General features: G+C 43.0%; 1 protein-coding gene across 2 annotated transcripts in view; it reads right to left on the reverse strand.

The window, feature by feature from the left end:
- bace2 (beta-secretase 2) overlaps positions 1–26,508 on the reverse strand; it is a 59,716-nt gene that overhangs the window by 8,766 nt on the left and 24,442 nt on the right. For both annotated transcript variants that reach the window (XR_007956129.1, XM_052013278.1), the window contains exons 3-8: positions 20,302–20,518; positions 19,973–20,110; positions 17,552–17,686; positions 13,950–14,051; positions 2,500–2,649; positions 2,075–2,243 (exon numbers count right to left, since the gene is read on the reverse strand). Coding sequence is in view for 1 of the 2 variants with exons in the window: in XM_052013278.1 (XP_051869238.1) it covers positions 2,075–2,243; positions 2,500–2,649; positions 13,950–14,051; positions 17,552–17,686; positions 19,973–20,110; positions 20,302–20,518 (911 nt within the window). In the remaining variant the exon portion in view is untranslated. The remainder of the gene's footprint in view (positions 1–2,074; positions 2,244–2,499; positions 2,650–13,949; positions 14,052–17,551; positions 17,687–19,972; positions 20,111–20,301; positions 20,519–26,508) is intronic.

A 26,508-nucleotide genomic window follows, 5' to 3' on the forward strand; every position in this document is an offset into this window, starting at 1 on the left:
TTGGAATGGTTTACTATGCTAGGGGTGTGTTATAAATTGAAGAGGCAGTCATGCCAAAGCCAGCCTCTAGACCTGAGATGGGCAGAACACGTGGACACGACTCAGAGTCAGACATTTGCCATTCAGTCTGCTCTTTCACCTGATTATACCATTTCTTAAACTATTTTATTTGATCAGCAAATAACGAGGTCTGTAGGAAACTCTACTGCACAAGAGAACAAAAGATTTCCAGTTCATCCTGAAATCAACCTCGTAACTATGGCTGTATCTGCGCAATGTAAAGTCCGCTGACTTGTCCAATCAGTGGCCATATATCAATTTAGTAAGTGTTTAATTTTTTTACTTTAAAAGCGTAAGAAAAAAATGACATCAATTTATTGAAATGTTTGAAGCCAATTTTTTTCTTGGCAGCTTCCAAATTTTAGCTTTGTCATCAGTTATTTTAATAATGGTGGGAAGAGATGTAATCATTTTTCTGTACGTTTTAGGTTCCCCGTACCTCTGTGACACCCACCCCCCCCAACCCCCACCTCAAGGGCTTCTGAATCCACCTCCTGGGGTTTGGCAAGGATGGGATTAGGACTCAAGCAGAGAGCTCAAACAAATGGCATTAGGTCCCCACACTGTACAGCAACAATGCTCAAATCTGCCACAGCGTACCAGGATCCAGGGCACGACAAGGATTGTGAAAGCAGCAGCGCTCAGCTGCCCATTTCCCAAACCGATCTGAATTGTTCTACAACCCATTGGTATGAACATCGAATTTCAGGTAATCCCCACCTCTGTTTCTCTCCCCTCCCCTTCTGATCCTCCTCCGATCCACCTTCACCCTCCCCAACTCCCTCCTGGCTCCACCTTCCTCCATTTTTTTTTGTCTGCCTCCACCCATTATTTCTCCCAACTCCACTCCTCCGCCTTTGACTCAATCTGTCCATCATCCCTTCACACCGCCCCCACCCTGTCTGTCCACCAATCACCTCTGCCTTTGGTCTCCTCTTTATATTAGCTATTTCCCCTCTCCAATCTCAGTACTGATGTAGGATTTCGACCCAAAACATTGACAATTCCTCCTTCCCCAAAAGATGCTGCTTGACCTGCTGAGTTCCTCCAGCAGTTTATTTGTTGCTCCAGATCAGCAGTCTTGTGTGTCACTTCTGATCTGAATCGTGTTCGTTATCAAACCCCACTTGCTTATGCCCAACTGAGGCTCAAAGTTCCACACACGGGATGGAAGCTGGGAAGATTTCTTTGGAGTCTACTCCAACCAGCTGTCATGTTCCAGAAACAAGGGTTGCTGAGCTGAAGGAGTCAAAGGCCTGTTCCTCTACAAAGTCCAAGGCTGATATATCTTTAGCACTTCCCCAAACACCTGGTCAGAAGCAGGAGGAGCCCCACAGAGCTGGGGAAAGTTCTGAGGGACTTCCTCACCCCCCCTTTTCCCAGGGCATCAATGCCAATACCAGAGGACATCCATTAGGTCAGCACAACATCGTGGGCTGAAGGGCCCATACTGTGCTGTACTGTTTTATGTTCTAAACCTTGGGATGATGCAACAACATTGGGAATGGTCAATTAAATAAATTGGGTAATCCTTTTATAGTTTGTAATCTGTGATACAAAAAAGTGACAAACACATTTCATTTGAAATTCGGTCCCTTAACATAATTATGTAAAAATAGCTTGATGTGCAGTTGCCATAGTTTGCAAACACATCAGTCCTTTGAGAAATAGGCTCACTTATGTCTTACAATGTTAATTGCTCCCTTGTTCCAATGTCCTTTATGCATTGCTTATAGCTATAGTTTTACAGAGAGGGCCCAGTTATACAGCACAATAGAAGGACTTTGTCATAACGGAGCACGTTTTGGAAATTTAAGCCAATTCTTCAAATAAAGGCTTGCTTTGCAAAAATAAAACAAGCATCATATTCTTTAAACAAAGTCTGGGGTTGAGGCTCTTCTAGCCTTTGCTTTGAGGACTGCACGCCATTGTTATTTAAACAACGCAACCACATTACAGTGCACAGTCTTTAGCATACCAAAGTATAGAAAACTGATCGAGGGCAAGGACTTACCTGCACATGAGCTGGTAGCAAATCCAACACGTTTCTGTGCTCGATCAAAGATTACGTAGAAACCTTCCATCACTGTGGCACCCAAAACCAACCCATTAGATGATGAAGAGATTCCAAATCTATAGCATTCTACCAGTGCTCCAATATCTGCCATTGGCTGGATGTACAACTGCAAGACAGCATACAATGGTAAGCTCAGCACGAACAGAATATTCCCCGAAGGAGCAACAACAAATTGCTATGGAAGCAACAACAAATTGGTATCCACCATTCTGGACAAGTCTGGTGTATATAAACAATTTATAAATTATTCTACGAGCTCTCCCTATACATTGGTAGCGTCCCCATCTTTATTCGATTGCATGAGAAGGGGACTCAGAGTGGATGAAAACATGCACAGGCTGTTAACTCAGGTCCAGTCTTACCTGTGGCAAGATGGTGATGCGGAAAGACTGCGTAGCATTCTCCCCTCGAAGGTAGATGGAGATTTTGGGGAAGAAAGACCAAGGTTTGGTTCCTTGTGGCCAACAGGCCAGCTGACTTCCTGACCAAAACCCATCAGCAAACTCCTCAACCTGTCGAGAGGAACAAGTTGCAAAAATTAGTTGTGAGAGAAACTGAAGGCTGCAAGGTGAGGCCTTGGCCACGGTGATTAAACAAGCCTAGGCCAACCAAGTTTTAACTCTTCACTCACTGATTGATCGTGCCAGTTTGCTGTGTTGTCCCTTCCTATGGTCAATGTAGATGCAGTAAAACCCATGAGAACACAAAATGAATGTTAATTGGAAGGAATCATTGCACTGAATCTTTTTGTATTCAGTTGCATCTTAAACTGTAATGCTAAATTCTGAAGGTCAATATTTGGATAAGTCAGCAAAAATTCTACAATACGCTGTGCTCTAATGTACAAAGGAAACCTTTTGTTTCACCTATAACTCCTAGGAAATGTAGAACATTTTATAACATGTAATCTGGAGTCACCATTGAATTCCCCAAATCACAGAGTCAATAACATTACAGCTTCAGGGATGAAATATGCAAAAATTGGAGGCTAAATGGAACTGGGAGGTACTGGGCCTTCAAGCGAGGTGTGGCGTATGGCGGGGGATTTGCGGCAGAAAATTTCAGTGCATGTACCTCGATGGCTGGAGTTATTGCAGTGAGAAGGAAAAGAGATATTCCTTCAGAGAAGTCCAGAGTCTGAGGATTGCAGAGAGAGCTTACAATGATGGGATGGAGTAGACCATACAGAGAATTAAATCCAAGGTTTGCAATTTTAATTTGGAAGTGTTGGTGAAGGTAGAGCCAATGTTGTGGTGATAGGTTAGCAGGACTTGACATGGGTTAGGGTGAGGGGGCTTTGGATGAGCCCCGTCATTAGCGAATTGGAAGTCCACGTCACATAACCCTCAGTTTTCTTCCCCATTTCTCACACCACCTTCTTTCAAAAGCCTTCATTAAACCAAGCAGCAACGCCATTCTCCGACTGCCATTTGCAGTTCTAAGGAATATTTCTAAATATGTTTAAGCTCTTACAGGTATCACTGCAGGAAAAAGTGAGTGAATATTGCACTTTATGCTAACAAGAAAACTATTCCTGGAAGGTTGAAAGGTTACATTTGCATAATATGCTAATTATATACATTACAGTTGACCCAGCACTCAGCCAAAGGAGCCATTATGCTAATGAGAAAAACATCATGCAAGTAGGTGGCTCTCAAAAATTTAGTGCTTTAGGAATGGTTTGCTGCAAACGTATGCGTTTCATGATGCTATTGAAGTGATCGGTACAGCTGCACTGTAAATTACCCCTTCCAAAATGCAGGCACATTCAAACAGTATCTGTTCTGATCAAGACAGTGCATTCTTCTGTTTAGGCAAAGTGGTCCTGGGGAACCTCAGCAACAAGAATTTCAGCTGTCAAGCATACACCAGAGGTTCTGTCTATCTCACACATGGTTACATGTGCCAATGTGAGTTCTTCAAGAAGCAGTTAAGCAATAACTAGGGGAGTGGGCAGGAAATTTAAGTTGGGGCATGCTGAACATGCAAACACATGTGACTTCAACAAAGTATCATTTAGTGGGGGATGGGGGTGGGGGTGGGAAGGAAGATGGGTTACTTGTACCCCTGCTCCTCCTCAACTCCCTCCCCATGTGCAAACACTCCTGGGCAACACAAAATACATTAAAAATAGAACAAATGGTGGAACTGCAGTGAAGGAATGAGTCACCTCCACCTGGCCACAATCCATTTCCACCACCTCGCAGACCTTGATTTGGTTCTTTCTACCTTTTCCCTGGTTGTGTATTTCCAGATCCCGGAGAGTCTCACCTTTTCCTAACTCTGATCAAAGGACAGGAACCCAAGAGGTCAGCCTTCCTCATCTGCATCAGAACGGGTTAATTTTGATGAAATGTCACCAACCTATAATGTTCACTCTGCTTCTCTCTCTCCCGACCTACTGAATATCTCATGCACTCTTTTTATTTTCAGATACCCACCAACTACAACGTGTTGCATCATTAAATTCCAACATTATTTTTGTCCATTCTCTCTTTGGTTCTCATTCACCTTCCATGTAACATCTCCTCTGGACAGGTCCACTGGAATTATAAAAACCTTCACCCAACAACGTCACCAACACTTGTGTTGCTCAGTCTATCTTGATCTTCATTCTATCACAGACAATCCCTTTGTTCTCTCTACTCCTCCCCCTTCTCAGCAACCTTGCTTTTCTTCTAGTTCTGAAGATAGATCATTGAACTGAAACATTAACTTTATTTTTCTCTCCACAGGTGCCGGTTGACCTCCAGCTTTGGTTGTTTGCATTTCTGATTTCCAGCATTTGAAGTTTTCAAATTTCTTTCTTTCTTTTTCAATCTTTTTATTAGTTTTCAAATTAATACAGATTAATATATCAATATTTATACATGTAATACAAAGAGATCGGGAGAACAATCATGACATGGATAATCATAAAGAACAATAAAGTATTAAAAAAATCTGTAGATCCAACGATCTGTTAGTGAATGAATATAATAAAAGAAAAAGATTTATTATAAAATATAAAAGAAAGAAAAAATCCCCAAAACAATAAGAAAAATTATAAACAATATATCAAACCAAACTAAGCTAAAGAAAAAAAATTCAAAAAAAACCAGAAAAAAAAACTGGACTAAAATTTCTCAATAGAAACAGAGCAATATTATGTCGTCAACTCCGTTCCTCTAAATTGAAGGGTTATTATAAGGGGATCTATATCACGTGAAAATATTGAATAAATGGACTCCAAACTTCCTCAAATTTAAGCGCAGGATCGACAGTACCACTCCTATATTTTTTCCAAGTTTAAACATGATATAGTTTGAGAGAACCATTGAAAAGTAGTAGGGGGGTATTGGATCCTTCCACTTAAGCAAAATGGATCATTTGGCCATTAATGTAACAAAAGCAATCATACGGTTAGCGGAAGCAGACAGATGGCCAGATTCTATCTTTGGTAAACCAAAAATTGCAGTGATAGGGTGAGGTCGTAAATCAATCTTCAATACATTTGAAATAATGTTAAAAATATCTTTCCAATATTTTTCCAAAAGAGGACAGGACCGAAACATATGTGTCAAAGAAGCCACATTTGATTTACATCTGTCACATATAGGATTTATATGTTGATAAGAACGAGCTAGCTTATCTTTTGACATATGGGTCCTGTGAACTACCTTAAACTGTATCAAAGAGTGTCTGGCACACATTGAAGATGTATTAACTAAATGAGGAATTTTTTTCCAAGTCTCTGTAGGTACAGACGTTTGGAGTTCACTTTCCCATTCGTTCTTAATTTTGTCCAGTGGTTCTGAACGAATTTTCATAATTAAATCATAAATTATTGCTATCAAGCCTTTCTGACGAGGATTAAAACCAAAAATTTCTTCCATAATTTCAGTTTTGGAAGGTGTGGGAGAAGAGAGTATAGTAGCTTTAAAAATTTCTAATTTGCAGATATCGAAAAAAGTGTGATCTAGGCAAATTGTATTTGTTAGACAATTGTTCAAAAGATGAAAAACAGTTATCAATGAATAAATCACGAAAACATACTATTCCCTTCCTTTTCCATATGGAAAAAGCTGAGTCAACTCTGGATGGATGAAAGAAAAAATTAGATTGAATGGGACTTGATAGATTAAATTTATTCAATCCAAAAAATTTACAAAATTGTTAAATTTTTTTTCAATAGTTATTAAATTTCTCCTGGACACTACTGCAGATCTCTTTTGTTCTCACTGCTCATCTCCCCTTTCTTAGCAACTTAAACTTGTTTTATCTTTAATTTTTCCCCAGATCTGACAGAAGATCTTTGACCAGCAACATTAGCTCTGTCCTCTCCACAGCTGCTCCCCGACCTGATGAACACTGCAAACATTTTTTTTATTCCCATCAAAACAAGCCGATAATGAAATCAGCATTTTTTTCCCCCGAAGTATTCAGCACACAATACGTGCCGTTTTACTTGGGAGTTTGTGCCAGTGATAAGGCTTAAAACCATGTGCTCCTGTTTATATTCAGCAGAGCAGAAAATAGTAAGTGGGGAAAGAATATTCAGGACAATTGTTAGCATCAACTCATCACTATCAATGTTCCAGAGAAACAAGGGGAATCATTGAATATTTCAGTGTGAAAATGGCAAAAGGCCCCTCAAGTTGTTCAGTGCTAACTGCAATAATTCGATGAGGCCTTTAAAATTGGAATCTACATTTACCCAGGTTGCAACCCATGAAATGGTTCTGAAGGAATTTCATCCTATGAAGAAAGTTACAAATCATATTTAACTGCAATTGAAATGTGTCAAAATTAATTTCAAACTTTATAATAATCTTGACTAGCAATGGACAATCCAGGTCAAATGGGCCAATGCATCTGTTTCATTTCAAATAGACCTCAAAGGTTAGCTCTCTTTGATCTTCAGTTTCAATTAAAATAATTAATCAGCTTCGATTTACAGCTCCTGATTTGTATACAAGATCCAATGTCTTCATGGTTATCCTCATCTTTCCCCAAGCTGAACATATTGCAACTTCCACAGTTTTCCAGGAGAATCTTGTATCGTTGATCTCACCAAAAGTGAAACAACAACTTGGATTTATATAGCACTTCTAATATAGTAAAATATCCCAATGTGCTTCAGAAGAATGTTTTAAAACAAAATTTGACACCAATGATATATGGCAGCACGGTAGCATGGCGGTTAGTGTAACGCTATTACAGTGCCAGAGAGCCAGGTTCAATTCCGGGCACTGTCTGTAAGGAGTTTGCACATTCTCCCCACGTCTGCGTGGGTTTCCTCCGGGTGCTGTGGTTTCCTCCCACATTCCAAAAGATGTACGGGTTAGGAAGTTGTGGGCATGTTATGTTGGCGCAGGAAGCGTGGCGACACTTGTGGGCTGCCCCCAGAACACTCCACGCAAAAGGTGCATTTCACTGTGTGTTTCGATGTACATGTGACTAATAAAGATCTTACCTTATCTCAGGCAGGGATTGAAAGCTTAGTCATGGAAGCATGTTTTAAGGAGCATCTTAAGAGGAGGAAATGGGGTAGAGGGGCAGGGAGGGAATTGCAGAACTTAGATCTTTGGCAGTTGAAGGCATTGTTGCTGCTGGTCGCTCAGCTTCACCAGTTGAGCAGCTTGTGGCTACCACCAATAGGAAATGGGCAACAAGAGGATTTGAACAACTGCAGCCTTTCCAGTGGACAACAGGGGGATGCAATAAGGAATAGGCGATGGGAAGGGGAGCTCTGTCTTACTCTAATTGTTCTCTGTACTAACTCAATGTAACTGCACTGTGTAATGAATTGACCTGTAGATTGGTATGCAAGACAAGTTTTTCACTGTAACTCAGTACAAGTGACAATAATAAACCAATACCAATAATTCACTTTTCCCCATACTGCCCAGGGCACAACTCAAACTGAAATTAACTCCCAATCCTGTGCTCCAGTTATACTGGTACGGCAACAAGATCATGTTTCTGGAGCAAAGAACAAACCGCTGGAAGAACTCAGCAGGTCAGGCAGCACCTGTTGAGGGAAATGGTGACACTGCCTAACTTGTCAAGTTCCACCAGCAGATTGCTTCTTGCTCCAGGTTCCAGCATCTGCGGCCTCTTGTATCTCCATATCACCATTCTGGAGGCCAATGAACACCGTTAAATTCCTTCCATGGCCGCAACCCAGTCCAATTCAGACTCCTCCATCCGTGTCAGCATCAGACCTCAGTGAGAAGTTGCCCCACTTAATACTGTAATAATGAGGGGCACTACCCCGAGACTTGTTTCTGATTCTTCCAATCTTCACTCACTGGAAAAGTAAAAAAAAACTGCTCGAAATCCAAAACAAAATTGACTTCACTGGAGATGGTGTTCATGGAGGAGATGGGTCACTGAGGAAGATGGGAACTTGCAAGTACAAGCTTCACTTACTTGCAAGGAATCACAGGGGAAAAAAAAAAAATCGAAGGAAGATCGAGTCTTGTCAGCCTGCATGCTCTGCTCAAAATGCAGGTGGAACCAGTTGACTACAATAATGTTTATTCCCTGAGCACTTTTTAGATAAAATATTTGTATAATTGCTTAACATAGCGCTTGGAGCCACATACCTAACAGATGGGAAGGAGAGAAGTGAAAACTGGGGCAGAGGAAGGCAGCCCCAGGTTCTCCCCCCAAGTCTGAAACTCTGCACTGAGGGAGTGCACTGATTTAGGAAGGAGCATTAATAGTCTGGTTCCTTTTTCTTGTTCTTCATCTGGGGGTGACAGTGGATACATTTATTTCCCAGCTGTAGTCACCCTGAGGGTATAAACACCAATAATGTTGTGCAAATTTTAAAAAAGTGCTGGGAATACTCAGCAGGTCAGGCAGCATGGAGAGAGAATGAGAGCTAACCTCTTGGGTCCTTGTCCTTTCATCAGAATTGGGGAAATAGAGACTGTCACCACTGCTTGGAAATACTCAGTCAGGGAAAAGGCGGAAAGCACAAAATCAATAATAAAAACAGAAAATGCTGGAAAAACTCAGCAGCTCGGGGACAAAGGGAAATTTTCCTGATAGGCTGAAATAAAGGAGCAGTTAAGCTTCTTTGTCTGTTGCAGAGTCTGGACTACCAGGACATACCAGCAGGTGAGACTATTCATGTGAAAGAAAGGGGAAAAAGGGATGGCAGGCAAAAACAGTCTGAGTAAGGACTGGATTCAGACCAGACAGTGGAGTCTCGGTCTCAGAGTGTTTCCCATTTTGTAGCTGGTGTCTGCAACAGTCATCCCACAATAAAAAAAAAGTGTCATATGGGGGACCTGTGCTCCTCAAATGTTAAATAAATCTGCCTGACCCTCATTTTGGGTTTTTATTCTCAGACTAGGTCAGGTTACGGATTTTGGCTGGTTGAGTGGAGCAGCTTACTGGTTGGAGACTAGGCCAGGAAAACCAACAAAATGTCGGACAACTTTAACTACATTTCAGAACCTCTAAATTGCTGCCAGTAGCATTAAACTTCACTCGTAATCTGAAGAGAATCGTCCAAGGCGGATAAAGAATTTTCTTCACCAAAAATATAGCACTGTAACAAATGCAGGCTACCCAAAGCCACCTCCTTTAATTAACGACAGGAGGAGTAAATGTCAGGACTGACAGCTCAGCCCACCTAGTACAATTAGTGATACTGCACCATGCTCAAACAATGGGCAATTAACAGAATGACTGCACATGTCTGTGATGAGGCTCTGAGCAAGAATCATAAACAAGGGACAAAAATAATGAAAGCTACGGAACAAGGAAGCAATAAAACAGTCAGAAGAGAACTGGCATTTGTTTGCTAAGCTATACAAAAGTAGTAATGAGTGATTCTAACCATACCCGAGGCCACACCCTGTTGTTCTGTTAAATAATGAGTCACATTCCTACTTCAGAACCCAGCCACCTTCTTACCAGAAGTGCAAGGAGCAGTCATCCTTAAATTACTTACAAATGGCAGGTCCCACGAAAGACCCTATCAAACAAGCTACTGGAGGAATGGCAGCTGTACTATGACAGCAGTGAGCAGGAGGAAGATGAGGGAGAGGTGGTGCCCCGAGAACGGAAGAAAGGAGGGGACTGAGGGCAGGATGCAAGACAGAGAGTGGGGGAGGATGAGATTTCTGGACATGACACTGGCAGATGGGTCAGGGGAGGGGAACCAAGTAGAGTGAGTGGATAAAGGCATCCATGACCTGTGCCCAAGCAAGGGGGAGTGCTTGTATCCAAGCAGCAGAGTCCGGTATCCAATAGTACCCCCATCTTTGCCACTGGACTGAGACCTCACTCGGTCAGGCCTGTGATGACCAGTCCACAGTAAGTCACTGCAAGCAACTTCTGCTCATCAATATTAAGTTAAGGCAGCATGTCTCAGATTGTAGAGTCACCGAGTGGAATGAAGGATGTAGAATCTGTCTTGGATGTCAGTCAACCTGACCTGTAGGGGCTCCTAATGGTTCTGTGATTAAAGTCTGATGCTATGGGCAGACTTCAGAATTAGACCAACATTATTCCACACTCTCGTCCAAGAATAGAGTCTCACAACATATACTTTTTAGTAAAAATAATCTTCTTCCAGTAAACATGGACACAGTCTCAGCAATGGGAATGTCCCACCTTCAGTTTAAAGATTATTAAAAGGGTGAATTTGATCTGATTAATTTACTACCCAATTGAAAATATGCTGTAAAAATCCTCTCATCTGTACCTCACATCCGCATTCCATAGCTTGGAAGGATAATATTCCTGCTTTTCAGGTTTGCTGGCAGTAAATGCCTCATGTTAAATGATATCGTTCACCTGGCAAGTTATCCAGGGGTTTCCCAGCAACAATCTGATACTGTTCTACCATCTCCTTGTGTAGCTCAAATGGTCAAAGGCTTAGTTAGTAGTAGGTTTCAGGGAGTAACTTAGAAATAAGAGAGTTGGAGCAACACACAAGAGCTGGAGGAACTCTGCAGGTCAGGCAGCATCTATGGAGGGAAATGAACAAATCAGCATTTGGGGTTGAGACCCTGCATCCGGACTGGAAGGAGGGGAAATAGCCAGTATACAAAGGTGAGGGGAAGGGGTGGATCAAGAGCTGGTCGATCCAGGTGAGGGGGGTGGTAGGCAGGTGAGGGAGGGAGGAGAGTGGGAAATGATGTGAGAAGCTGGGAGGTGATAGGTGGAACCGACAAAGGGCTAAAGAAGATGGAATCTGATAGGAGAGGATAGTGGACCATGGAATGAAAAGGAGAACCAATGGGAGGGAAGTGTGGGTGATGGGCAGATACAGAGTGTGGGGGAGGGGAAAGAGATAGGGTGATGGGGGCTGGTGGGACCAGAAGTAAAAGGGAAGGGACAGAAAGGAGTAGTTACCAGAAGTTAGAGAAATCGACATTTGTGCCCCATGTTGGAGACTACCAAGGCAGAATACGAGGTGCCATTCCTCTAATCGGTGTCTAGCCTCAACTCGGCAGTGGAGATCAAGCCGTGGACAGACATGTCAATGTGGGAATTGGAAGTGGAATTATAATGGCTGGGCAGCGGGAGAACCCGGCTGGTACAGCGGATGGAGTGAAGGTGCTCGACAAGAGAGCTGGACAGGTTTACGGAAGGATTTCCAGAGCTCAGGGCTGTGGTGGTCAAAAGGCAGGGTCATCCACACTCCCTAATCATGTCTTACTGAGCAGCCACTGTTAACAGGAATGAGGGCAATTTGAGTTATAAATTTGCTGTAATTCTTAATAGTTCAACTTGTTCCTGTGAACTACAGAAATCAACATTGGGGTGGGTGGGGAAAATCAACGTTTATGGCCTCACAAGGCCAGAAGTAGAAGATAATTCTGGGCAGGGAAGGACCTGAAAATACGATGAGAATTTTAAAGATCAAGATGTTGCTTGAAAGGTCATAAGCCAAAGTTATGGGGAATCAACAGTTGGAAAATGGCAGGGGTACCGGTTGTACAGGAGTTATTGCTCTTGACAATACAACAGCCAGTTCAAGGAGCCCACTCACTCTATACCCAGTTCCAACCTCAATGACTAGTTGTTAGTTTTAGTCTGCCTGCTCACTAAGTGGATAGAAAACAGCACGTGGTGCGCATCACAGCTTGCAGGAGTGTTGAATGATAACTTATTGCTCTTCGTTGCATCCAGAGGAACATTTGGTTTCCGTGGGCTGTCAGGCACGCTGCCACTGAAGTGTGCCAACACAATTAGAGAGGAAACCCTGGGAGCCAGGGGCAAGGAAGCTTCTTCACAACAGAATTTAAATTTTACCCTCCTGCTATATGACTGGAAAAAAAATGGAAGAAAAAGGGAAGGGAAAATTTTGTACCATTTCTCTTGTAAAATTAAGTTCATAAGATAAATGCAGCACAGAAAGCACTGTTGATGATGCAAGTATTGCATGGTAAAACAAGAAAGCATCCTAGAAACTAAGATAAGATATCTTAGTCACATGTACATTGAAACACACTGAAATGCATCTTTGCGTAGAGTGTTCTGAGGGCAGCCCACAAGGGTCGTCATGCTTCTGGCGCCAACATAGCATGCCCACAACTTTCTAAACTGTACGTCTTTGGAATGTGGGAGGAAACCAGAGCATCCGGGAGGAAACCCACGGTCTACTGGGAGAACGCATAAACTCCTTATAGGCAGTGGCTGGAATTGAACCCGAGTCGCTGGCACGGTAATAGCATTACGCTAATTGCTACACTACCATGCCTGCCTAACTAAACAGTAATCCCACAGGATTTGAAGTGTTTATGATAAAATGGCTAAGGTGAATCCAAGTGCATTAAAAAGTTGCAATGTTTGATAATAATAGACCATGCCACCTGCACAGTCCCCACTTGTGAAGGGCAAAATCTATCAACGCTCATTAGTGCTCATTATTGTATCACTCTCATGTTCACAGTTGATTAGGGAATCTGGTGCTGACTGTTAACTCTCCATCAAGGAACAAGACTGGCAGAGGTATCAAATATCTGGTAATGTGTATTTGCATGCAAAATTCTTACTACTATGAGTCCCCGAGCTTGATTATGCTATTTTGGGAAATGGAAGGGATAGAAAACTGTACAAAGAGAAGTTTTGACAAACTAAAATGTCCGTTTGGGTAGCTGTTCCTTCAGAAGTTCACAACCTTCAGCACCTTGTGCTTGTTCTGCCATTCAATAAAATTCCCTTAAATTTTCTTAATATTTAAAAAGCTGTCAGTCTCTTTCTTGAATGTACTGATTAACTGAGCCTCTACAGCCCTATTGGGTAGAGAAATTTATTTCTCTGAACTTGCTGGTGAACAAGTTTGTAGTCCATCTCGTCTTATCTCACTCTTCTCTGCTGCAGACTATTCGGACCATGAGGTAATGTCGGCTGATCACTGGCTCCACTCCCTTAATATCTGCTACACTCCCACCCCAAGTTGGGGATTTTGATCTTGCAATGCCCAGAATCTAGGCTCAGACCTGGCCCTGGACACAGCTCAATATTTGAACTTTCATAACTAATCTATAATAATACCATTATAATTGTTATAAAGACAATTCTCGTCTGTTTAAGTACAATTAAAACTGTAACTGATGGGGAGGGCAAAAATCACAGCTTAAAATGCACGGTTCCCACATTTGAGAGCCTGATCAGTTATAATGGTATTGATCTCATTAAATACCCCCATGAACTCCCTGGATTTACCCAGCTCATTAAATGTTGTCTTTGCAGCAGGAGCCTAGGGCCTGGGTGGTCACGTACGCAATGTTGGAGGAACAGACTTATTCAATCACAAGTGGCATCTTCCCAACCGCCAGGGCTTGGGCGAGTCTCTTACCTTTGAGCCTTCTTTAATGGCCATCACAACTGCAAGAAAGACATTCACTGGTAGGCGCAGGAGGGTGGTGCCACTGTCCACGATGGCCTTGTCAGTGTTGTACTAGGGGGAGAGTGAAAACAATGTTAGTTCACACTCTATCCCTACAGCAATGACAGGTGCTGCTGAATACAATACTGGGATACAAATGGGACTAAAGATGAGACGTTAAATTACAGTTACATACCAACCGCTGTATCAACAAGAAGCCAATACAAATCCTAGTCTGGAAATCCACACATCCTTTGCTTTTCATTCATACCAGTGAAGCCAAATCCAAAACCCAAGTCCAAGTACTGGACTAATCTGACAACCTAATATTTACAAAGTTTTGCCCACCAAATACACCAAGTGGGATCATCCCACTTGTGGAATTGCATGCAAATACGAACTGAACTGCTGCTATATTTAAGCTGTTAGCATGGACTCCACAGTAACACACCCAGTTTTTTTGTTTTGCATTGACGGTTGTGGGTTCATATCCCTGTATGGGAATTTCATTTTGGCTGATAGACTCTTCAGGTCAGAAGGCATTCAACAGTTAACCAAACTGGTGGCGTTGAGGCATTCATGGGTCACACAGGGCAAGAACGAGAGATTTCCCTCACTGAAGGACATTGGTGACGTCAGCCAGGAAGCAGGCCCTTTGGTCTACTGTCAAGCTCCCATTTACACTAATCCCATTTTTTAAAAATTCTCTCCACATTCACAGTAATCCCCCCCAGATCCCATCAATTGCCTACAACTGAATCCCCAATACAGCAACTTAACCTCACAGCAAATAATACTGAAGGAGTGCGGCACTGTTTGAGACGCCAGCCGAGAATGGTGTCCGTGCAGACAGAAATCATTGCTAATGTGGGATGAAGCACATTTTTGTCAGAGTTATCACCAGTTGTTAACGTGGAGTCATTTTGAGGTGAGATTTCCTTGTGTCCTGGCACCCAGCTCATCCAAATGCCATTAAGAGTAGCATAACACCTGTTGGATTCGACTGTTTTAAGTAGTTTTTTTAAAAACATGTACAGTGTTTAATACACCTCAAGTGGCTTTACAAGGAATGGTCGGTTGGTGAATACGTGTTTTCTCATTGGTTGGTTTTGCCACAGTATCTAATAGATTTTCTGATTGACTGTTAGCTAAGGAGTACCTCTTATCTCAGGTATAAAAGGTGTGTTTTTGTTTTGTTAATCTCTCTCTTGCTTATCTTGCCTCTCTCTCTCTCCCCACCCTAGCTCATTTTTAGTTCCTTTGTCTTGGCTCATCTCCCACTAGTAAAGCTGGTGCCATGTGCTCTGTGAACGTTTCTTTGTTTTAAACTTTTCCAATAAAACTTTGTGAAGCACCAAGTTGTTTTCAACTCATTCTTGGACTCCTGAAAAATCCTGCAGATTCAAAAGTAACCGGATCTGACACACCCAAAATTCACTTCCAGACAGTTTTTCAACCACACAAAAAAAACTATTGTTCATTTGTGGAAGAACCTAGTTTTCAAAATAGTACTTCATTGTGAGCAAGAAGCATTCCAACACATTTCAAACTCAATATAAACACAAGTTCAACTATTTAAGGTAACTGAATGGTTAAAGAACACCCCAATGTTGATGTTGTTAAATGAATTTTCACGTGCAAATTCCTTCCACTAGCAGAAGTGGATGTGCAACTCAAATGAATCAATACTAAACTCATCTGTCTAATGGCTAACCTCAACAGCAATGTACACTCCTTGCCTCATTCCAGCAACACCCCACGTACATTCCAAGCCCCCATTTAAAGGCTGCTCACAGCAAGAGAAACCGCTCCAATTTAACTTGTGGCCGATCTCACTCACAGAATTTGCAGAGGTAACTGCCTTAATAGGATGCCAGATATTTCACTATCTTCAATCTACATTCCTGTGTCCTTACAGATCTCTTGCACACGTCAGTCACCCGGAACTGCTCAATTTAAAAATCAGACTGGCTGACTGGACTATTTGCCAAGGAACATTCTAGCAAAATTCCCACAGTTGATCAGTCACCTTACCCAGCAGTTGAAGAGATGTGGAGGGGAAGTTGCTATTGGTGTTAGAGCCCAAGCTAATGAAGTTAATGGTATTGTTATTTCTTCGCCCTTCTTTTCTAATGAATCAAACTCATACTGGGGTGTAGTATTGCACACTGGGGTGACTGTTCTTCATAATTAAATCCTCAGCCAGTCTCCAGCTATTCAACTGTGGGGGAATCACAGTCAAGCTTCATTTCATCCATCAGCAATGACTGCACAAGGTTATTTGTCAGTAGGAGTAATGGGATAGCAGCAGTGAGTGTGACCCTTTGCTGCTACTCTTCCGTTCCCCCCTCCCCACGCAACAGAGTACTCCTGGAGCAAAAAACAAACTGCTCGAGGAACTCAGCAGATCAAAAGTCGACGTTTCAGGTTGAGATACTGCATCAGAAACCGGCGCAGGGTCTCACCCGATACACTGATTATCCCTTTGCCTCCACAGGTGCTGCTTGACCTGTTGAGTTCCTCCAGTAGTTTGGTTTTTTGCTCCTCTCTTGCATCTCCAGGGTACTCCTGGAATTGCCGAAGCAAATATGTCAACTCGGACAAAGGTCGTCATTCCCCTTCACAATGGCCAGTTGAGGTCAGTGTGTTAAAAGCTGGCACTTAAGAGACATGCAAGAATGGCTTTAATTAACACGTGACTGGCCGCAATAGATAGCACCCCATAATATACACAGGGAAGATCTTCCACCCATCTCTGGGAAGCAATTATATAAACACAGACAGCACGAACAAGAAGCTGTATCCTTGAAACTTAACAAAAACTTAAAAAAAATTAAAAAAAACCACACTTGCTCAAAACCTATTGTAAAGAAGAGACACGAGTCCGCAGATGCTGGATACACGCTATCTGCTGGAGGAACTCAGTGGGTTGAGCAGCAACTGTGGGGTGAAAAAGTTGTCAGTGCTTCGGGTCGAAACTCTGCATCAGGACTATCGTAAAGAAGTTCCTTTTGGCTCTCCCATCTCTCAAAGGCACACGCTCCACTTAACTTTTGCCAAAGTTTTAAAATATTTCTATGGACTCAGACACACCACTTTTAGCCAGGAAGGAGGAAAAAAAAGAGGTAGGTCATCATCTTTCTGCCCTGTAATTCCCTGCAATCTGGTTTCATGCGTCATACAACCGAGAAGTGCATCCGACAGACAAGCAGGATTGGCCAGTGGTCTGCAAATGTGCTTTAACCATCACTTACTGCACAATGAAAGCAAAACCCAAATTTGCAGATTTCTTTGCACCATTTCAATCTCTAGCATGGATATTTAATCAGTGGGAAAAAAAACAATTCTACTTTGGGAGAGCTTTATCAGTGAAAACCCAAAAAATTCAAGCCCTAATAAGGAGGTTATTAAACAACTACTAGTTGGATTCAAGCTCCTGTCACGTTAATCTAGTTAATGAAGTTACCATCATTAAAATTTCCTCAGCAGGTAGGGAATGATATTCTGCCATATTTTGCTTTAGATGCCTCACCTATAGAGAAACCACACCTCTGCATTAATACCATGCTTACCTCTGTGCAGTCCAAGTTCAGATTTTGTCCTCCCACTTCCAGTTTAAGAACCTCGATTTGGTAGTACCATTCTTCTTTGATAGGGGTGTACCAAGTTTCCCCCTGAGAAAGACTTGGTTCAATTCCACCCATAATCTAAAAGGACAATATAAAAAAATACTATTTCCTGCTTTTGTTTTTAGAAGTACACAATAATTAAAAGAATGCATCCATTTTTTCTGTGACAGCCTCTCCCAAACTCACAACCTGAACTGCAAGGATACTGGGTGCATGAGAACACAGCCACCATCCTGACACATACAGTACAAGGTGATCCACTTTGGGAAGTCAATGGAAGGGCACGAAGAAATGTTGATGAACATTGAGACCCAGAGGTGCAAGCCCATAATTCCCTGAAAGTGGCAACACAGGTAGCGAGTGTGGTGAAGGCGGCATATGGAGAATATAAAAGTTAGGATGTTATGTTGCAAATTTACATGACACTCGGAGTGCTGTGCTCAGTTCTGGTCACCACACTATAGGATGTGGTTGCAGTGGAGAGTGCAAAGGAAATTTACCTGAACGTTGCCTGGATCAGAGGACTTTAGTTAAGGGACGAGATTGGATAGGTTGTGCTCATCTGCCCTGGAGCAAAGGAGGTCGAGGGGCATAGATTAGGTAGATGGCCCTACCATGGGAAAGATTAGGACTATCTAAAATAAGAGGGCATAGGTTTAAGATGAGAAGGAGTTTTTAAACAGTTATCTGAGGTGTAAGGATTTTTGTTTTTACACCAAGAGTGTTTGATATCTGGAATGCACTGCCGAAGGTGGTGGAATCAAAAACAATGACTATGTTTAAAAGGCATTTAGACAGACACTTGTATAGGAAAAGCAGAGAAGGAAACGGATCCAATGCAGGCAAGTGGGATTAGTATAAATGGACAAAAGGTTCAGCATGAACATAATGGGCTGAAGCACACATTTCTGCGCTGTACGATTCATCCTGACTAGGAAATATATCGGTCTTATTCAGGGATGCTTAATAGCCCTGCAGAAGCACCTTCATTATACTGTAGCAAAACTGTGGCTCACCATGACCTTTATGGGGGCATTTAATGAAGGGCAATAAAAACTGAGCTTGCTTCCAAGGCCTTTTCTTGAGGATGAATAAGTAAAAAAATGTTCAGTCACAAGGACTGCAACAAAAATTTGGCGCAGATTGAAATATTCAGCTAGAACCCAGATCATATGGTGGAGAATAAGAATCAGATGGATTAGTTGGAAGATGCTGCTCCAGTTTCAAGTGGACAGAGGAGGATACAGGGAGCTTTGAACTGATGGGAATAAGTGGCTAAGGAACAGCTCCAATCCACAATACAGATATCTGTGTGCAAATGCTTGCTACGACAGCATCAAATTATCCAACACACAACGGAATTGAGATTCCAGTCAGCACCTACAATTTCAATTGCAAGCCTTAACCCAAACAAACTCCAAGTTGCACGATTTTCAATCCGAATAAGAATTCCTTACTTCATAAACAGTATTAGCTCTCAAGGTTTTGTCAACAAGGTCAACATTTACCATCCACTCATAATCGCCCTTGAAGAGAGAGCTTGCTAGGCTATTTCATGGGGTTGTTAAACGTCACGGTGGCACAGCAGTTACTGCTGCTGCTTTACAACGTCAGGTACCAGGGTTTGATTTGGACCTCTGTTGTCATCTGTGTGGAATTTGTATGTTCTCCCTGTGACCACATGCAGTTCCACCAGGGTGCTCTAGTTCCATCCCACATCACAAGCATGTGGTAGGTTAATTGATCACTGCAAATTACTCCTCAATGTCGGTAACTAGCAACATAATCAAAGGGGAATTAACGGCATTAAACAGAGAAGTGGCTGGGCTGCAGAGAAAGAAGAGGGACAGTGGAACTAATAGGTTTACTCTGCTGGGAGCCAGTATGGACCCGATGGTCTGAATGGCATCCTTCTGTGTCATAATATGTAGTTGGTCACAATAGGCCAGGTCAGATGAGGATGACAGATTTTCTCACCTGAAGGCCATCAGTGGGGCACGTGGTTTTATGGTCTTTTTATTCCAATTTATTTTAATACACAAATTAAATTCTGCAGATACAACAGTAGAACTCCTGCTTTCAGACCAGCAGTGAAACCTCTGCACATCTGTTTAGTTTGCCCACTTTTTTTAATATATACATTGGCTTACAAGTTAGCAGCAGGCTGCTCTTCATGCTCTTATCTCACTGGCTGATACATGTCCAGCCAAAATATCAAAAACATGGATTGTTATTGGCACTCTGCGCAATATAACGAGGACAACATTTTATGAACTTCAAGGTTTGGAGCAGACAACCAAGTACATGACCAAGGTCATACATTCTTGGAAAGCAACCAGAGCACCAACATTCCTCCGCACTTACCAAACTCCCTTCCACTGGGCTGGATTGCTCTTCAGCTCTTAGTGACAAGCCTGCACCGCACATCTGGAGTGAGAATACATCTGGAATCCCCAACTGCCTCACTAAGGAGTCAAAGAAAGGCTCCACCGAACTGGATGGCTGCAGAAGGAACAAACAAGGTGGGAATTAAAAGGAACACAGCTAGAAACTGCTTAGCAAATTTCTTGTTTTTTTTGCCTATAGAAATTTTCCGCTGTGTTTTTCTTTCCAATAATACTGATTCAGATATCTTCAGGAAGGCCAAATGAAGAAAAAACATTTTAAAAAAAAAGAAAATAACTGAAACTTACTTTAGCTAACATTCTGTAGGCCAGACCCAGAATCCCTTGCCATTTAATTCCAGGCAAGAAGAAGTCCTCTGATTGAAGGATAGTGGCAATATTGATAGTAACAGTGCCATTGAGACCTTTTGGAATGGTCATGACATCTGTCCCAAGTTGACCCATCCAGCTTCCCTGGGTGTATCTGACGGAGACATCCAAATTTAGAGATTTGTAGGTGGTAGATCTGAGCAAGAAGAAAAAAAAGTGTTTAGAATCCCACTAACATATTATTGAAACTCCTAGTCAGAACTCATTTAACACATAAACAACTTTGTAGTTGAAATTTCAAACTAAGCCAAACAAAAAAAACATGATGATACCCCATATTAGTTCAAGTTCAAGTTACTTTATTGTCATTCACCCTTATGCTATATAAAAACACATGGAGGAACGAAACGTCGTTTCCCCCAGACTCACACATCAGGACATAAATAAAACAGAAGACATACAATAAATGCAAACAAAAAAATTTGTGCAAGTACAAATAGTGCAAAAACCAGTATATACAAAATACAATTTAGTGCAAATTTAGTGCAAAACTGAAATAGACGAAGAAAATACAAAACTCTGTGTTACACTAATTGTATAAACATGTTCAGCAGCAGCCAAAGTTCTTATACGCCGTTGTGCAAACCAGGGCTTTTGACAGGGCATTTGTCTGAAACTGTCTCCAGGGTATTCAGGAGACTGACAGCCTGAGGGGGAAAAAAACTGTTGTACAGTCTAGTAGTTCTGGTCCGAATGCTCCGGTACTGCTCGCCAGACGGCAGTGGGACAAATAGGCCGTGGGAGGGATGAGAAGGGTCATCTATGATTCTGCAGACCTTGTGTGTGCATCGTGTGTTGTAGATATCCAGGATGGAGGGAAGAGGTACTCCAATGATCTTTCCAGCTGTACTCGCAATTCTCTGCAAAGACTTACGGTCAGAGATGTTACAGTTACTGTACCAGGCAGAGATGCAGCTGGTCAGGACACTCTCAATGGTACCCCTGTAGAATGTGGTCAGGGTGGGGGAGGGCAGGTTTGCTCTCTTCAGCCACCGTAAAAATTGGAGACACTGCTGTGCCTTCTTGGCGAGAGAGGAGATGTTGGTTGACCAAGACAGATCGTCTGCTATATGTATTCCCAAGAACTTATAGCAGCTGACTCTCTGTACAATGGTGCCACTGATGCACAGGGGTAAGTGGTCAGCCTGGGCCTTTCTAAAATCCAGTCATCTCCCTTGTTTTGTCCACGTTCAAGGAGAGATTGTTGACTGAGCACCAATCCACCAGCCTCGCCACCTCCTCTCTGTAAGTTGTTTCATCGTTCCTGCTGATGAGGCCCACCACTGTTGTATCATCAGCAAACTTGATGATATGGTTGGAGCTTGAGTTGGCAGAACAGTCATGGGTCAGCAGTGTAACAGCAGTGGACTGAGCACGCAGCCCTGGGGGGCTCCGGTGCTCAGCCTGGTGATATTTGAGATGGTATTTCCAATACGAACTGACTGTGGCCTTTCAGAGAGGAAGTCCAGAATCCAATTGCAGGTGGAGGTGCTAAGGCTCAGTAGGTGTAGCTTCCTTATGAGGTTCTGTGGGATGATAGACTTCAGCTCTGCCTTTAAAACTATGAAGAGCATCCTAACATAAGTGTCCTTTTGATCTAGGTGACACAAGGCCAGGTGGAGGGCAAAGGACACTGCATCTTCGGTTGACCGATTGGGGCGGTATGCAAACTGAAGGGGGTCCAGTAAGGGAGGGAGAATAGATTTGATGTGTTGCAAGACTAACCTCTCGAAGCACTTCATGATGATTGGTGTCAGTGCCACGGGGTGGTAGTCATTTAGTCAGGTTACAGGTGTCTTTTTAGGCACTGGTATGATGGTGGTAGATTTGAAACAATACGGGGACAACTGTTTGGCTCAAAGGGACATTAAATATGTTGGTAAATACATTTGCCAGCTGGTCTGCGCAGTCCCTGAGCACACAGCCAGGTACGTTATCAGGTCCCGCTGATTTCAGAGGGTCAACCCTGGATAATATCTTCCTCACACTAGCTGAGGACAAAGTGCCTGGTCATTGGGCGGTGGAGACATCTTGCTCGCAAGTTCATTGTTAAGGTCATCAAACCGAGCATAAAAGTTGTTCAGCACATCTGGGAGGGGGCGTCATTGTCACAAGTGCGAGGTGGGGGCTTGCAGTCTGTGATAGCCTGGATGCCCTGCCACAGACGTCTTGTGTCCTTGGTATCAGGGAAGTAGCCCTGGATCTTCTGGGCATAACTCCTCTTTGCCTCACTGATGCCGCAGGACAGGTTGGCCCTCGCTGTCCTAAGGGCTGCCACATCACCTGACCTGAAGGCAGTGTCTTGGGTTTTCAACAGTTCATATATCTCTGCTGTCAGCCATAGCTTCTGGTTGGCGCGTGTGGTGATGGTTTTGATGACAGTGACATCATCAATGCACTTGTTGATGTAGTCAGTCACTACAGCTGCGTACTCCTCCAAATTGATGGTATGGTCATAGGTGGCTGCTTCTCTAAACATACTCCAGTCCGTGTTTTCAAAGTAGTCCTGTAAGGCTGACATTGCATTCACAGACCACATTCTTATCTGCTTCTGAAGCAGTTTGTAGTGTCTAAGGAGTGGTTTGCACATCAGGATCAGCACAACAGAGACGTGGTCTGAGTAGCCAAGGTGGGGGTGGGGGACAGCTCTGTATACATTCTTGATATCTGTGAATACCAGATCCAATGTATTCTCTCCCTGGGTTGCAAAGTTAACATGTTGGAAAAATTTTGGAAGCACCGATTTTAAGTTAGCATGGTTATAATCCCCAACGACAATGAAACAGCCATCGGGTTGAGCCGTTTGAAGTTCGTTTATCGCTCCGTAAAGTTCACACAGTGCTTCCCTGGTATTAGCACCTGGGGGGGATGTACGCAGCTACAATAAAAATGGCTGTGAACTCCCTCGGCAGAGAGTATGGCCGGCATTTAACTATGGCAAACTCCGCTAGCGGCAAACAGTGCTTCGAGACCAACACAGCGTTATTGCACCATTCGTTGTTTACAGAGACACACAAACCACCTCCGTGGGTCTTACCGGACACTGATGCTACCCTATCTGCTCGGAAGGAGATCAGCCCATCCAGCTGAATAGCAGCATCGGGAATGCTGTTATTGAGCCACATTTCTGTAAAGATAAAAGCGCAGCAGTTTTTCATCTCCGGGTGGACCGCCCTTCGTAGTTGAATGCAGTCCAACTTATTTTCCAGGGAATGAACATTGGCAAGCAACATCGACGGGAGCGCTGGTCTAACAGGGCGAGCCTTTAGCCTAGAACAGATTCCGCTCCGCTTACCCTGCTTCTGTTTCCTCTCACACCGCCTGTGGCGTCTCCTCACTGGGGCAGCCGAGGAGAGCAGCACCTTGGTGGGGTCAAGCTCAGGTCTGCACAACAAGCCAAGGTTACTCAACTCTGCCGTTGGTATCCAGGCAGAGTAATGTTTTGCTGCTGATGTTCAACAGTATCTGTCGGTTGTATGAGTAATTCCGTACTTTACAAGTGATCTCTTGTAGTTTATCATTGTTGAAAACATCAGGAATGACACTAACATATAAACAATTGTGTGAGTCGGACGAATATGCCGCTGCATCTAAGTGAGCTGCCATATTGAATTCAGTTTGGCTCAGTGGTAGCACTCAGAATCAGGTCTGTGTTAATGTCCGCTTCATGACTCAATTAAATCTCAATTGTTCTGGTGCAATACTGGGAGAGTCCAGTGATTTCAGAGTTGTCCTCCAGTGAACAAGAAAATCCCACGGCACTACCCCTTAGAAGTCTGGGGCAGCACTTCAACAGAGAAGATTCACTGGTTTTAGTGGGATTCTGCGGTAGGCAAAATGGGCATGAATGACTACAGTGCAGAGAGGGGGTGGTTGTTGTTGCTTTACCTACAAGGTTATCCAGAGTGACCACCAATTCCTTGAGGTTCCAAGCCATTGGACGTGTATGAGTGAAAATCTGCAGCCACTGATTGAGGAAAAAAAAACAGTTCCCTGAAACTCAAAGACTTAGCTACGAACAATGAAGTTGAGTAAAGGAATTGCGGAAAGAGAGATGCGGAGGGAAAATTGTCATGACATAGGAAGTGAAATACCTGTCCAGCACAAACCTAGAACTACAACAATAACTATCAGCTGTGTAAAATGAGATCAAGGGGCAAGAGACAAAGCACAGCAAGGAGAAATATTTGAAAAGTGGTACAGCTCCTGGTGGCTGTTCTTCAATCTTCTGCTTACTCCAGTTATAGAGTTATACAGCATGGAAGCAGGACCTTCGGCCCAATTAGTCCGAGCAGACCAAGATTCCCATCTAAGCTAGTCCCATTTGCCTGCATTTGGCCCATATCCCTCTAAACCTTTCCTATCCATGTACCTGCCCAAGTACATTTTAAATGTTGTTAATGAAGCTGCCTCAACCACTTCATCTGGCAGCTCATTCCATATATGCACCACCCTCTTGGTGAAGAAGTTGCTCCTCAGGTTCCTATTAATTCTCTTCCCCCCTCACCCTAAACCTATGCCCTCTCGTTCTTGATACCCCAACCCTGGGGAAAAAAAAGATTGTATACATTCACCCTACCTATGCCCCTTATGATTTTATACACCTCTATAATATCACCCTAATTTTCCCATGTTCCAATGAATAAAGTCCCAAGCTGCTCAACCTTCCTCCATAACTCAGTCCCTCAACTTCCAGGAACATCCTCGTAAATGTCCTCCGCACTCTTTCCAGCTTAATGACATCTTTGGTGACTAAACCTGAACACAATATTCCAAATGCAGCCTCACCAACTTCTTGTACAACTGCAACATAATATCCTAACTTCTATACTCAATGCCCTGACTGATAAAGACCAGCGTGCCAAAATCCTTCGTCACCACCCTGTCTACCCGTGACACCGCTTTCAGGGAACCATGCACTTCTACTCTTAAGTTCCCCTGTTCTACAACACTTCCAAGGGCCCTTCAATTCACTGTGAAAATCCTACCCTCATTTGTCTTCCTAAAACGCAACATCTCGCACTCACGTTCCTTCAAAGGGATCTGCCACTGAAATTCAACAAACACTGAGCTAGCAAGGGAAGGATCACATTCGGAGATAGCCTGGCTGCAGGAAACTAAAAGTGGTATTTGAGCACAACTCCTGGTTGATATTAAACCAGAATATCTCTGCGTCTTCCATGCTCTGCATCTGGAGAGATGGCAGCTCAGTCAGGATAATTTCACTCAGCTATACTTTATCCCTCAACTTGGAACTGTGTAGATTTGACCTGGAGATGCTGGCAACTTACAGGCTTAGGGAGCTGCAGAGTGGACTCCAGGTCACTGCACCACAGGCCCCTAGAGACATGTGTGTGCACCTGATGTCGCTGCAGCAGTTGCACGTAGTTGGAGTCCCGAAAAGGTCAGAAAAGTTCCCAGGTGCCCATTAACCTTAGGCAGCAGGAGACAATTTTACAAAGTGACCCCTTCCATTGGGTTACTGCACAATCATCACTTTGCTCTGCAGACTCTCTCAATGAGGACAGATTCTTAGTATTTTACGCCCCAGCAAGCAATACTTTCCGAGGCTTGCTCAATAATTACCAGATATTAGACCTCCCAAGGAGTCTGGTAGACAGCCAAAAGCCAAGCAAAGACAAAGCTGAAGTTTAAAGCATTAACTGGATTGCAGAGTGGAAATGATTAGTAGCACACAAGAGTCATAAACACCCTAAAAACCAAACACGCTATTTTCATAATAAATAATTCACAAGGCACTGTGATGCATCCACTGTTGTTAGTCTTTGCCATTTATCTAGTGAGGGCCTTGGGACACAGACAAATGATCGAGCAGGAAGCCAGGTGGATGAGAAAACACAAAGAAATAAACCATATAGCAAGTAGTTTCCAGTTAACTCGACAATAACTGAAACTTGCCACAGATCTAACTAATGATCATTGAAAATGACATCAGCCAGTCTTCTCTCCAGGAAAGGCCTTCAAAATTTAAGAAAATTAAAGGCCATGTTTTTAAACACACAGCAGGGGGAGAGTGAATCTAACACTGTCAAATAAATTATAAAGAGATGGATCATACAAGTTATCCGTGTGGCCTCAGTTCAAGACCTGGATCTAGTTTGTAGT

The sequence above is a fragment of the Pristis pectinata genome, chromosome 4, assembly GCF_009764475.1.
Source record: "Pristis pectinata isolate sPriPec2 chromosome 4, sPriPec2.1.pri, whole genome shotgun sequence".
Classification (NCBI taxonomy): domain Eukaryota; kingdom Metazoa; phylum Chordata; class Chondrichthyes; order Rhinopristiformes; family Pristidae; genus Pristis; species Pristis pectinata.